Genomic DNA, 13,320 nt, shown 5'->3' with positions numbered 1-13,320 from the left:
CTCACCTGATCAGCAACTTGGAGTGCTTCCATGATGTCCTCAATGTTCTTTCCTGAGATACCCCATTCTCTGTCAGTGATATCTGAGGAGCCTACCATAACTATAAATATCTCTGTAAGAAATAAAGAGGGTGAAGAGCGGGAGCTGTTTCTCTCTTGCTATAGGTATTTCATCAGAGGTGGGTATCATGGTACGACAAAAACATTCAAAAAATATTAAGAATGAGAAGATACAAGTCAAACTTGTATTGTTTGACTCCTGACTCAGAGTCTGCCACCCCCCCCCCCATTAGCGATATATTCTTAGGCAATTTACTTAACTCCTGGAGACTCTTTTTCTTCATATGTAAAATAAATATATTAAAAATTAACATAAGAGGAACACCTAAGTGGCTTGGTCATGATCTCAGGATCCTGCAATTGAGCCCTAAGTCAGGTTCCATGCTCAGCAAGGATTCTCTCTCTCCCTCTACCCTCTCCCTGCTTGCTCACTCTTTCTCTAAAATAAATAAATACATCTTTTAAAAAAAAATTTGCATGAGAGCCAAGAAAGATGAGCTATGTGCTATTAGGTATCAGTTCTCAAGATTTCAGCCTGTCCTTTGGATCACATCTTTCCCCTTGAGATCATAAACTGCCTTCTATGGGTAAAAGTTGGATAGAGATTTGGTGTAGGGGAGTGCTTGTCCATAACACTATGAAAAATTGATTACTATAAACTACAAACTTATACTCTAATGACATACTCATAGTCTTGGTTAATAGTTTTCAGAGCAGTCAGATAGAAAACCAAACCAAACCAAAACAAAACAAACCAAAACAAAACAGAAAACTGATTTAGTCTAAGTTCAGTCTATCTACTACCAGCAAGGATGGATGATTGTTTGATTGACTGATTTATATGTTCTGGTTTGTCTTTACTAAAGATATTATTTAACATGCTTTACTTACTTTACTAATTTATAAAATGGTCATCATTGTGGTAGTGATAGTAGCAGTAGTAGTTGTAGCAGTATCTAACTCATAAAGTTGTCAGGAACATTATACGAAATAATTTATGTAAAATAGTGCCTAGCATATAGTAATAACTCAGTAAATACTGATTATTATTCTCAATTAGAAACTGTTGGCACTCTACCTGAATCCACAGCATCCCCGTATGTCTATAGGAGAAGAGCTCTTTATTGTCATTTTAAGACCAGGTACTGGACATTAGATCAGGGTTGGAGGTAGCAAATGAGACAACCAAAAAAGCAACTGGGAAAGGAACTGTATTGTACAGAAGGGGAGAAAAAGGGGAAGGAAAAGAAATAGAGAGATGTTACTTAAAATGAACAAACCCAAATTCCCAAAGACATGTAGAAATCTAGTGCTGTGAAAGATAACAAAATCAACAATTGGAACAGGAAATTACTTCAGAGGAGATTAATTTTGTAAAACAGTCTCTCAAAGATGTAAATAAAATAATAGTAATGATAATCATTGTTGCCAACCTCTTCCTCCTCCTCATCATCAAATGAATATGCATAGTATGTTTAAAAAAAGGGAAATATTGGGGGCACCTGTGTGACACAGTCAGTTGAGTTTCAGAACCTTGGTGTTGGCTCAGGTCATGATCTCAGGGTCATGAGATTGAGCCCCATGTTGGACTCCATGCTCAATGTGGAGTCTGCTGGAGATTCTCTCTCCCTCCCCTCCTCCCACTCATTCTCTTTCTCTCACTCAAATAAATAAATAAATCTTTGAAACTGATTGTGTAGCTATGGAGAAAAGTTATTCAAGTAAGTTTTAAACACAATATTCTAAGCGTGTGCCCTTAATGGGATATATCCTAAAGGAAAAAAAAAAACCTATAAAGAACTTGAACTTTACTTAATAAGTTTGTTATTGGTAGTGTCATTGGAGATGTAGTTCTGAAACTATTGTGTATATTGTAGTAAATATACTATTTTTCAGGAAACAGGATTGTTACCATGGAAGAAGGTAGATGCAAATATGGAATGGGAGACCATGATGCTCAAATTTTAATTAATTTTAAGTAAATTAAGTAAGAATTCATGATTTAAAGTATTCCGTCCACCGAAGAGGCCCAGAAGCAATGACACCCCAATAGCAATGAGCACACCTGCTACCCAGACCTACTTTCTACATAACATTAATACCCCATTTTGTTTTTAAGATTTTATTTATTTGAGAGAGAGAGAGCTCGAGCATAAGGTGGGGAGCAGGAGAGGGGCAGGGGTGAGAAAGAGGCAGAGGCAGACTCCCTGCAGGGCAGGAAGCCTGACTCAGGGCTCAATTTCATGACCCTGAGATCATGGTCTGAGCCAAAACCAAGAGTCTGATGCTCAACTGCCTGGGTCACTCAGGCATCTCTATACCCCACTCTTAAAAAAAAAAAAAAAAAAAAGGAAGAAACCTTCTTGGAGAAATGGCTGATTACTGATTGGGAGTAAGAAAAGTACAAGACTGGTCTCAAAAAAAAAAAAAAAAAAAAAAAAAAGACTGGTCTCTTTTTGTGCCAGAAATAGGGAAGTGCTCAAAAATCCAATGGGTGTACATTAAAAATGCAGAAGATCCAGATTAAAGAGTTCTCTCACTAGCCAAATGAGCAACAGTTTGAACATCAAAAAGAATGATGATAATAGATTTAAAACCCATTAAGTAAAAAAGAAAGAATAAAGAAAAAGAAAGGAACACATGGGCCCAAATTGGAACTAATAAATGCATGGTAATTATAGTGGTGGAGGAGGGATTCCATTTTTTTTAAATGCCAGCTAATAAATATAGAAGGAATGATAGAATTACAACTATAGATGAAATAATTGATATAGACAAGAAAGTTCAATGGAACAAGATATTAACATGGCCTCAAAGCATCACTATATATATTATGCATTAATTACAATAGGAAAAAAGCATTTTTACCAAGAGAGATCTGATGGATAACACCTTCACCAAGTGATCAAACTTAAAATCACCAGTAAAAGAACTGACTGATATCATGTGCTTCCTGACAGTGCAATGGGAAATATATATCACCATGCTTAGTATTTTTGCTCACTAAGTTTAATTTATTTTTTTTAATCTTTTTTTTAAATTTTATTTATTTATGATAGTCATAGAGAGAAAGAGAGAGAGAGAGGCAGAGACACAGGCAGAGGGAGAAGCAGGCTCCATGCACCGGGAGCCCGACGTGGGATTCGATCCCGGGTCTCCAGGATCGCGCCCTGGGCCAAAGGCAGCCGCTAAACCGCTGCGCCACCCAGGGATCCCACTAAGTTTAATTTAAATCTAAAATGAGGACACAATCAGTCAAATCCAGATTATAGGACAGTCTATAAGACAACTAAAGACAAAAATAGTTATAAAATAGGTATAAAATAAATAAGTCACAGAAATGGAAAGGCAGCAGCATAAGGAATATAGTAAAAAATGTAGTCAATAATGCTGTATGGAGACAGATAGTAACTATACTTACTGTAATGAACATTGTACAATGTATAGAATTGTCAAATCATTCTGCTGTGCACTTGAAACTAATATAACATTGTATTTCAACTATAATTCAACAATAAAATATTTTTAATTAATGGTTATCTTGGGAGGGAGTAATGAATAGGAAGGATCACAATAGGGAGAGCTGGCTGGTGGAGACACAGACATTTGCTTTACGATAAATCCTTGAGGTCTACATACTTGTTCCATGCACTTTTCTGTGTTTTAACAAAATAGATTTTTTTAAAGTTAAAATAGGTACTGTAAGACAAAAACAGGATTTTACATGAAGGAAACAAGAAGTTATACTTTTTAAAGATGATACAGAAAAGAAAAACAGAAACTGAACAACTCAGTAGACAAGTTTCATAGTAGACTAGACACTGCCAAGGAATAAGTTAGTGAATTGGAGGACACAGTAGCAAAAGTGACCCAGAATCTAGCACAGACACATAGGGAAGAAAATAAAAAAGAGATATTTAGAGAGATGGATGAAAAACTCCAATAAATGCTTAATGGGAACATCAGAATAGAGCAAATGGACAAGAGGTCATAGTTGAAGTGATCGTGGCTGTAAATCTTTCAGAATTAAAGCAAATATGAATCCTCCTATTGAAAAAGCGCACCAAGTCTTTCACAGGACAAAGAGAAATCCATATCTAGATACATTGGAATAAAATAAAAGACCAAAGAAAGCATGAGAATCCTAAATTATTCAGAGAAAGAAAGATTAACTGCAAAAGGAAGACTACCAGACCAAGAGCAGACTTCTCATCAGCAACACTAGTGGAGACAAAGCAATAATAGCTTCCAAGTTTTGAAGGAAAATATTAATCTAGAAATTTATACTCATCTCTATCATTCAAGAGTGAGAGCAAAATGAAGACATTTCAGAGAAGCTAAGAAATTTATTATTCATAAGCCCCCATTGAAAGAAATACTAATATACTTCCTTCTTTCAGCAAGGAATAAAATAAATCTGGAAAAGAGAAGGATACAAAAAATGTATTAAATATGTACTAAGAATAAGTAAAACAAAACAAAAGAATAAGTAAAACACTTGGTAAACTGAGTATCTTCTGTTGGCTCTCCAGATCTTCCCTACACTGTTCTTCACTCTGTTAAATGTTTTGGAGGCTACATCAAGTAAACCGCCTTGTCCTCTGGCTTGCAATTAAGTTTTGCCAATGGGGAGCCCTGATAGGACACTGCAGAAAGGATGGTCATGTCATAGCAGCATTCTCCTGGTTCCTCCTGACAGGGTGTATTGAGGTCATTGCTTCTCTCAAGATAGCCCTGTATGCACAATGCTTCTTTCAGCTTTCCAAGACTGCTCCCTCCCCAGATCCTTTCAGGCCTAGGGGTGATAAAACTCTGGCTGTTACTAGCTCCAGCATATTATACTATCTTGCAGGTTTCTGTATAAGTACCGCGCGCTAACCGATTGCGCCACTGGAGCTCCGCTTCTTGCAGGTTTCTTAATCTCTACTCACACATACTTGTTAGAGATAGTTGCTCTAATTTATTTGTTAAATTCTCTTTGAATTATCCTAATTTGAATGTATAATTTTTCTGTTAGGAGCCTGAGAAGGTGGTAAGTTTAAGTAGTATTGACTGAAATATAATAATCACAACTAACTTGAAGGGGTTAAAATCATGATGAAATTGAACCATTAGACAACACAGCACAAACGATGAGAAAGGTGAGGTTGTAGGGTGATTAGAGAGTCTAAGATCCTTATCTTCCTTAGAAGGAATATAGAGAATTGGTGAACTTTAGACTTTTGTTAGAAAAATATAGGGGCACAGGGCGCCTGGGTGGCTCAGTGGCTGAGTGTCTGCCTTTGGCTCAGGTTGTAATCCCAAGGTTCTGGGATTGAGTCCTGCATCAGGCTACCCAGAGTGAGCCTGCTTATCCTTTTGCCTATGTCTCTGCCTCTCTGTGTAGTTCTCATAAATAAATAAATAAATAAATAAATAAATAAATAAATATCTTAAAAAAAAAAAACTGAGACAGGATGCCAGGATGCCTGGGTGGCTCAGTGGTTAGGTATCTGCCTTTGGCTCAAGTTGTGATCCCAGGGTCCTGGGATCAAGTCCTGCATCAGGCTTCTCACAGGGGAGCCTGCTTCTTCCTCTGCCTATGTCTCTGCCTCCCTCTGTGTCTTTCATGAATAAATAAATAAAATCTTTTAAAATATATATAGAAAGAGAGGATAAATTCATATTATTTTTAGAGTAAAAAATATCTCTCTCCAGATGTTGAGTTGCAAAACCTTATTTTGGTATTTTATAATTCTTTATTTCTTGTAGTACTTAAAACTCAACACATCCAACATTGAACATATTATCTTCTCTCCATCCCAAAATTAATCCCTAACTCTGGGCAATACTTGAGTCTTCGTCATCTTTGACTTCTCTCCCACACCACCCACAAACCTGCCAGGACAGAGAATTTTACTTATTAAATGCCCCTTGAATCCGACCCTTTGCTACCCTTACATGACCACTGTTCTACTTCATTTCTCATGTTCAGACTCACCTCTTCTCTATGCCTGACCCCGCTCCAGTCCCTATTTCTGTCCTTCTCACCCACACCAGATAGACAACAGCACTACAAGGAAGCAGTTAAGATGACATAGAAGAAGTATCTCCTGGGAATACGACCCAATTGTTGAGAAATAATCACATCTTAGCAACCAAACCTGGAATGCTTACATTGGAACTAACCCACCAGCTCTATTCTAAAGAACCTAAGGTGGACTAGAGTTTCCCCTCCCCCAAATATAATTCCTGGAGAGAAATGGCTTTATTATAATTTATTTAAAATACCTGCTGCAGGGGCACCTGGGTGGCTTAGTGGGTTAAGCTTCTGGCTTTGGCTCAGGTTATGATCCTAGGCTCCTGGGATGGAGCCCTGTAGTTGGGCTCCCTGCTTGGTGGGGAACCTGCTTCTCCTCTCCCTCTGGCCCTCCTTCTCCACTCCTACTGTCCCTACCCCCCTTCTCAAATAAATAGAATCTTTAAAATAAATAAATTTTTTAAATGCCTACCGCATAGCAGCTATTCAATAAATGTGTTGACAAAATAGTGAATGAATTATATTTTTTAAACTTGTTATGTTGAATCAAAAGTGTGCACAGGGGATCCCTGGGTGGCGCAACAGTTTAGCGCCTGCCTTTGGCCCAGGGCGCGATCCTGAAGACCCGGGATCGAATCCCACATCGGGCTCCCGGCATGAAGCCTGCTTCTCCCTCTGCCTATGTCTCTGCCCCTCTCTCTCTCTGTGTGTGACTATCATAAATAAATAAATTTTTTTAAAAAAGTGTGCACAGGGTTAATATACAAATATGCTTACCATGGCATTATTTATAAGTAAAAAATTCAAAATTTTCTTGACACTCAAAAGTGCACAGATACAGGGACACCTGGGTGGCTCAGTGGTTGGGCGTCTGCCTTTGGCTCAGGGCATGATCCCAGAATGCCAGGATCAAGCCCCACATCAGGTTCCCTGCATAGAGCCTTCTTTTCCCTCTGCCTATGTCTCTGCCTCTCTCTCTCTCTCTCTGTGTGTCTCTTATGAATAAATAAATAAAATCTTTAAAAAAAAACCCACAAAGATACTTTACATTACAGTTCATATATATGTGCAGTCATTAAAAATAATTTTGTAAAATAATATGTAGTGACATGACAAAATGTTCATATAACATTAAGTTAAAAAGAGACAAGTTACCAAAAGTGTGTATAACATTGTTATATATATATATCCAACTATATATTATATATACATATATCCAGAATATACACATGTGTTTATATTATATAAATACACATATATACAAATGCACAGGAAAAAACTGGAAGAACATACATCATAGTGGTAACATATCCAGATGGTAGATTATAAGGAACTCTTATTTTCTTCCTAGGACTTTTCTATAAGTTCCATGCAGTTTAAAATAAACATATGTCACTTTTGTCATCCAAAAAATGTTATTATTAAGCATGTTCTTTTAAAAATGTAAACTGATGATTTAGAAACTGGTCTATTAAAAGCAAGGAGGTTTCTAGAAAAAAGTCTAATTTAAGTGACTTTAGAAAAACTTCTTTAGCATTGTCTATATGATGGGTGTTGTGAGGGTTTTCAAGATAAATCTAACATGATTGCTAACCTCAAAGAATCTCAGAGAGTAAGAGTAAATAACATGATAGTTATAATATAGGACAATACTGTAATATAGGCATGTACAATGTTCTTAAAAAATAGAGATGAGAGCACATAATTAATTCTGTATAAGTTAGAGAAGGTTTCGGAGAGAACGGGCTGGTGAATGTGGTCTTTCAGCATGAAAAGGAGTAGAGAGGATGATGTGGAGGGAGAAGGAACCTCTCAAACAAAGATAAAAGTGTATACAAAAACACTTAGGTGTGAGACAACATGATATGTAAAGGGGTATACATATAGAATCACTCAAATGATGTATAATGTCTCCAAATTATGCAAGTGTCACGTAGCTGTCATGATTGATATCTTTAAGTGCATTCATGAGTTCGATATTTGGTGGAAGTGTACAAAATGCGCTTGTATTTTGGAAGTAAATGGAAGAAAGGCCTTGTTTGCTATGCTGTAGCAACAGAGAGTCTTTGATAGGCTTACATATCAGAGGGTTTGTGATTTAGAGACATCACTCTTCATAATGTGGAAGGTGGACTTGAGGAAGACAAGACTGAGAGCCGGAGTGAAAAATAATCCTCACTTGATTTGAGGTAGCAACCCAGTAGCAATGGAGATGAAGAGAAAAGAACAGATTATAAAGATACTTTGGAGATTAAAATAGGGCAGAACTTGGCAATTGATTAGAAGAGTTGAGGGCAGCCCCGGTGGCGCAGCGGTTTAGCGCCGCCTGCAGCCCAGAGCGTGATCCTGGAGACCTGGGATCAAGTCCCACGTCAGGCTCTCTGCATGGAGCTGCTTCTCTCTCTGCCTCTCTCTCTCTCTCTCTGCATCTCTATGAATAAATAAAATCTTAAAAAAAAAAAAAAAGGAGAAGAAAAAGAAGAGTTGAGAGAAGGACCAAGGAAAAGCAGGCATGTGTGATCACTCCCAGGTTCAGATTTGGATAAGGTAAATGGAAGAAGCATTCAATATTGAAAATATAGAAAGATATTGAAAATATAGAAAGAGGAACCCATGGGAGAGGACAGGGGGTAATAGGGAATTTTAGGAACATGATGGGTTTAAGATTTCTTTAGATATCCAAGTGAAGGGACGCTCGGGTGGCCCAGCGGTTGAGCATCCGCCTTTGGCCCAGGGCATGATCCTGGAGTCCCAGGATCAAGTCCCATGTCAGGCTCCCTGCGTGGAGCCTGCTTCTGCCTCTGCCTGTGTCTCTGCCTCTCTCTCTCTCTCTCTGTCTCTCATGAATAGATAAAATCTTAAAAAAAAAAAAAAGCCATCCAAGTGAATAAGATGTGGAAGCATTAGGATATACATGAGTTTAAGGAGATACCGCGATTTGTAGGTTAGAAGTGATGATCAAAGCCATACTTTTGCCTCAGGAGAGAATAACTAGTGCAAAGACCAGGAGAGAATAACAAGTGCAAAGAATCCTGGAGAACATCAATATTAACAAAATAAGAAGAAAATAAGAATATAGAGGAGACTGTGTGAAAATAAGTGGAAGAGTACGCTATCGAGAGATAGCACAGTGATTAAGAGCTTGGTCTTTGGGTGCCTGGCTGGTTCAGTTGGTAGAGCTTATGACTCTTGATTTCAGGGTTGTGAGTTTGAGCCCTATATTGGGCATAGAACTTATTTTATTTTTATTTTTTAAGATTTTATTTATTTATTCATGAGAGACAGAGAGAGAGAGAGAGAGAGGAAGAGACACAGGCAAAGGGAGAAGCAGGCTCCATGCAGGGAACCTGATGTGGGACTCAGATACTGGGACTCCAGGATCATGCCCTGGGCCAAAGGCAGGCGCTAAACCACTGAGCCACCCTGGGATCCCCATAAAGCTTACTTTAAAAAAAAAAAAGAAAGAAAGAAAAGAAAGAGCTTGGTCTTTAGAGTCAGATCATCTGTAAATAGAGTGCTAGTTTCCCTATTTGTAAAATTGGATTAAAGATATTATCTACCCATTCATGAAAAAATCCTCAACAAACTAGGAATAGGAAGTTACTTCCTCTCAATATGATAAAAAGTATCTGTGAAAGCCTACAGCCTACATATTTAATAGTGAAAGGCCAAGTGCTTTCCCCCTAAGAGTGAGAACAAAATAAAGATGTACATGCTCACCACTTCTATTCAACAATGTAATGAATATTCTAACCAGGGTAATTAGGTAACAAAGATATAAAAGACATCCAGTTTGGAAAGGAAGAAGTTAAACTGTCTTATCCACAAATGACACGATCTTATATACACAAGATCCTAAGAAATCCACTAAAAAAAAAAAAAAAGCTAGAATTAATAAACGAGTTCAGCAAGTTCACAAAATCAATATATAAAAATCAGCTGTCATTGCTATACACTACCAATGATCTGAAAATTAAATTAAGAAAATTGTCCCATTCACAATAAGATAAAAAAGAATAAAATACTTAGGAATAAACTGGAAAAAAAAAAGGAGTGTAAGACTTGTAGAATGAAAACTATAAAACATTGTTTTGGGTTTTTTTAAGATTTTATTTATTCATGAGAGACACACAGAGAGGCAGAGAGATAAGCAGGCTCCATGCAGAAAGCCCGATGTGGGACTCGATCCCAGAACTCCAGGATCACTCCCTGAGCCAAAGGCAGACACTCAACCACTGAGCCACTCAGGCATCCCAAAACAATTTGTTGAAAGAAATTAAAGAAGACTTAAACAAATAGAAAGATATCCCATGTCCATGGATCAGAAGACTAAACAAAATTAAGATGGATATTCTCCCCTAATTGGTCTACAGATTCAGCACAATTTCTATCAAAAGTCCCTGCTGCCTTTTTTGTGGAAATTGGCAAGCTAGTTGTAAAATTTATATGCAAATACAAAGAATCCCAAAACAATCCAAAAAAGAAAGGTTGGAGAACTTACACTTCCTGATCTCAAAACTTACTACAAAGATAATCAAGACAGTGTAGTACTGGCATAAAGGTAGACATAGATTGATGGAATATAATCGAAAGTCCAAAAAGAAATCCTTACATTTATAGTCAATTGATTTTCTACAAAGCTACCAAGAAAATTCGATGAGAAAGAAATTGTCTTTTCAACAAGTGGTGCTAGGGCAATTGGATAACCTCGGTTAAAAAAAAAAATCATTCGGGCCCCTACCAGACACTATACACACACAAAAAATAGCTCAAATGGATCACAGATCTGAATGTTAGAACAAAAACTTAGGAGAGGGGATCCCTGGGTGGCTCGGTGGCTTGGCACTGCCTTTGGCTCAGGGCGTGATCCTGGAGACCCGGGCATGAAGCCTGCTTCTCCCTCTGCCTGTGTCTCTGCCTCTCTCTCTCTCTCTGTGTGTGTGCCTATCATGAATAAATAAATAAATCTTAAAAAAAAAAAAACTTAGGAGAAAACATAAAGTAAATTTTTGTGGTCTCGTATTGGACAAAAAGCAAAAGCGGAAGATAAAAACAAAACTGCTAATTTAAAACTGTGGCACTTCAAAAGACACAATCAAGGAAGTGAGGGGCTCCTAGGTGGCTCAGTTGGTTGAGCATCTGACTTTGGCTCAGGTTGTGATCCTGGGGTCCTGGGATCGAGTCCCACATCAGGCTCCCTGCCTGGAGCCTGCTTCTCCCTCTGTCTATGTCTCTGCCTTTCTGTGTCTCTTATGAATAAATAAATAAGATCTTTAAGCAACAACAACAACAACAAACAAACAAACAAATGTCCAGGATAGGTAGATACATAGAAACAAAAAGTAGATTAGTGGTTGCCTAGGTCTGGGAGTGAGAATGAGGAGGGACTCTAGTAAGCATGAAATTCTTTGGGGGTGATAGAAATGTTATAAAATTAGATTTTGGTGGGGGAAAAAAGATTTTGGTAATAGTTGCAAAATTCTGTAAATACAATAAAAAGGTCATTGAATTGTACACTTAAAATTGGTGAATTTTGTGGTATTTAAATTATATTTCAAGAAAGCTGTCAGTTTTTTAAAATATTTTTTCAAGATTTTATTTATTTATTTGAGAGAGAGAAAGAGAAAGCATGAGTCAGGGAAAGGGCAGAGGGAAAAGGACAAGCAGACTCCCCCCACCAGCGTGAGCCCATTGCCGGGCTTGATGTCAGGACCCTGAAATGATGACCTGAACTGAAGTCAGACACTTAACCAACTGAGCCACCCCGGTGCCCCAATTTTTAAAAATATTTAAAAAGAAATATCTACCACTAGCACCAAGATTGTGGCCTCCAATACCATTTTTCAATTTGGAGAAGTTGTTGATTCCAGGTCTGGGGCCAAAAATGTATAAGATGAGTGTGGAACCTATTGCCATCCTGATGAGTAAGGAATCTATCAAAGATTAGAATGAAAGGCGCCTGGATGGCTCAGCAGTTGGGCATCTGCCTTTGGCTCAGGGCATGATCCCGGAGTCCTGGAATCGAGTCCCACATTGGGGTTCCTGCATGGAGCCTGCTTCTCCCTCTGCCTGTGTCTCTACCTCTCCCTCTCTCTGTCATGAACAAATAAATAAAATCTTTTTTTAAAAAAGATTAAGATGATGTGAACAACTCTCAAGAGCCAATTTGAAGAACTTCTGGCCAAAGATGAGACATTCTGCACATTAATGAAGATAAAAACTACAATGTATTGAAATATATCAAATGCATTTACACCTCTGAGTTCATAATGATTCTTAAAGGGAAAAAAAAGTGGTCATCTTTGAAGTGTATTTCAAAAAACAGATTATTTTGAAAGGTGATAAAAAGAATAAATCAAGCAATTATTGAGACTTTTTTATATAAGTTGTATCATTGGGTAACAAAAAACAGTTTATAAGGGGCAACATCTCTTTACAGAAATATGCCACCTAATAAAAGAAAAGGCAACAATATAATAATACCATCATTTTGACAATTCATAGCTGACCAATGGGTGCCAACATCACACACACACACATACACACACACAAGACAACCAGAAATGACATACCTCCTGAGCAAAGAACCTAGCATAACCTCTGTTGCTCTCCTCATCTCTAACCTGAATCTAATCAAGCCTCCTGAACAAACTACTAATTTACAGGAAGTACAAAGAACAGAGGAATATGTTAAATAATTTCATGAGGCTATAGTTAGCAAAATCCAAAATATGAGAAAACAGCCTTGTTCCTTCAATAAATAAATTTCAGAAGAGGGGCACCTGGGTGGCTAAGTCAGTTAAGCATCTGGCTTCGGCTCAGGTCATGATCCCAGGGTCCTGGGATCAAGCCCCTAGACAAGATGGACTCTTGTCCCTACTCAGTGGAGACCTTACTTCTCCCTCTCCTTCTGTCTGTCACTCCCCCTGAATGTGTGCACTCTGTGTCAAATAAATAAATAAAATCTTTAAAAGATAAAAAAAAATACATCACAAGAGAGAAAAAAAAGAGATGAAAGGGGAAATCAAAGTTCAAAAAAGCTAAGAGACAAATCAATCATAAAGTGGGACTTTATTTGGATCCTGATCCAAACAAACACACTGTAAAGAAAATATATGAAATAATTGTAAATTTGGAGATAGCAAGATATTTTATAATATTAAAGAATAATTGTGGGATGCCTGGGTAGTTCAGTGGTTGAGTATCTGCCTTCGGCTCAGGGCATGGTCCCAGAGTCCCAGG

General features: G+C 37.7%; 1 protein-coding gene across 14 annotated transcripts in view; it reads right to left on the bottom strand.

Annotated features, from left to right (window-relative positions):
- The window catches only part of LOC112669020 (maestro heat-like repeat-containing protein family member 1), a 72,066-nt gene extending 65,879 nt beyond the window's left edge, over positions 1–6,187 (bottom strand). For 11 of the 14 annotated variants that reach the window (XM_035706811.2, XM_025461790.3, XM_025461796.3 and 8 more), the window contains exons 1-3: positions 6,040–6,186; positions 1,138–1,268; positions 6–112 (exon numbers count right to left, since the gene is read on the bottom strand). Coding sequence is in view for 12 of the 14 variants with exons in the window: in XM_025461790.3 (XP_025317575.3) it covers positions 6–98 (93 nt within the window). In the remaining 2 variants the exon portion in view is untranslated. Of the gene's footprint in view, positions 1–5; positions 113–1,137; positions 1,269–6,039 lie in introns of all 14 variants that reach the window. The other 3 variants (XR_003142010.3, XM_025461794.3, XM_025461802.3) reach the window with 1 other exon arrangement.
- Between the last annotated feature and the right edge of the window lie 7,133 nt (positions 6,188–13,320).

This window comes from Canis lupus, chromosome 27 (assembly GCF_003254725.2).
Source record: "Canis lupus dingo isolate Sandy chromosome 27, ASM325472v2, whole genome shotgun sequence".
Taxonomy (NCBI): Eukaryota; Metazoa; Chordata; class Mammalia; order Carnivora; family Canidae; genus Canis; species Canis lupus.
The sequence above is the reverse complement of the archived record's forward strand: the minus strand, read 5'-3'. Positions and strand labels throughout refer to the sequence as shown.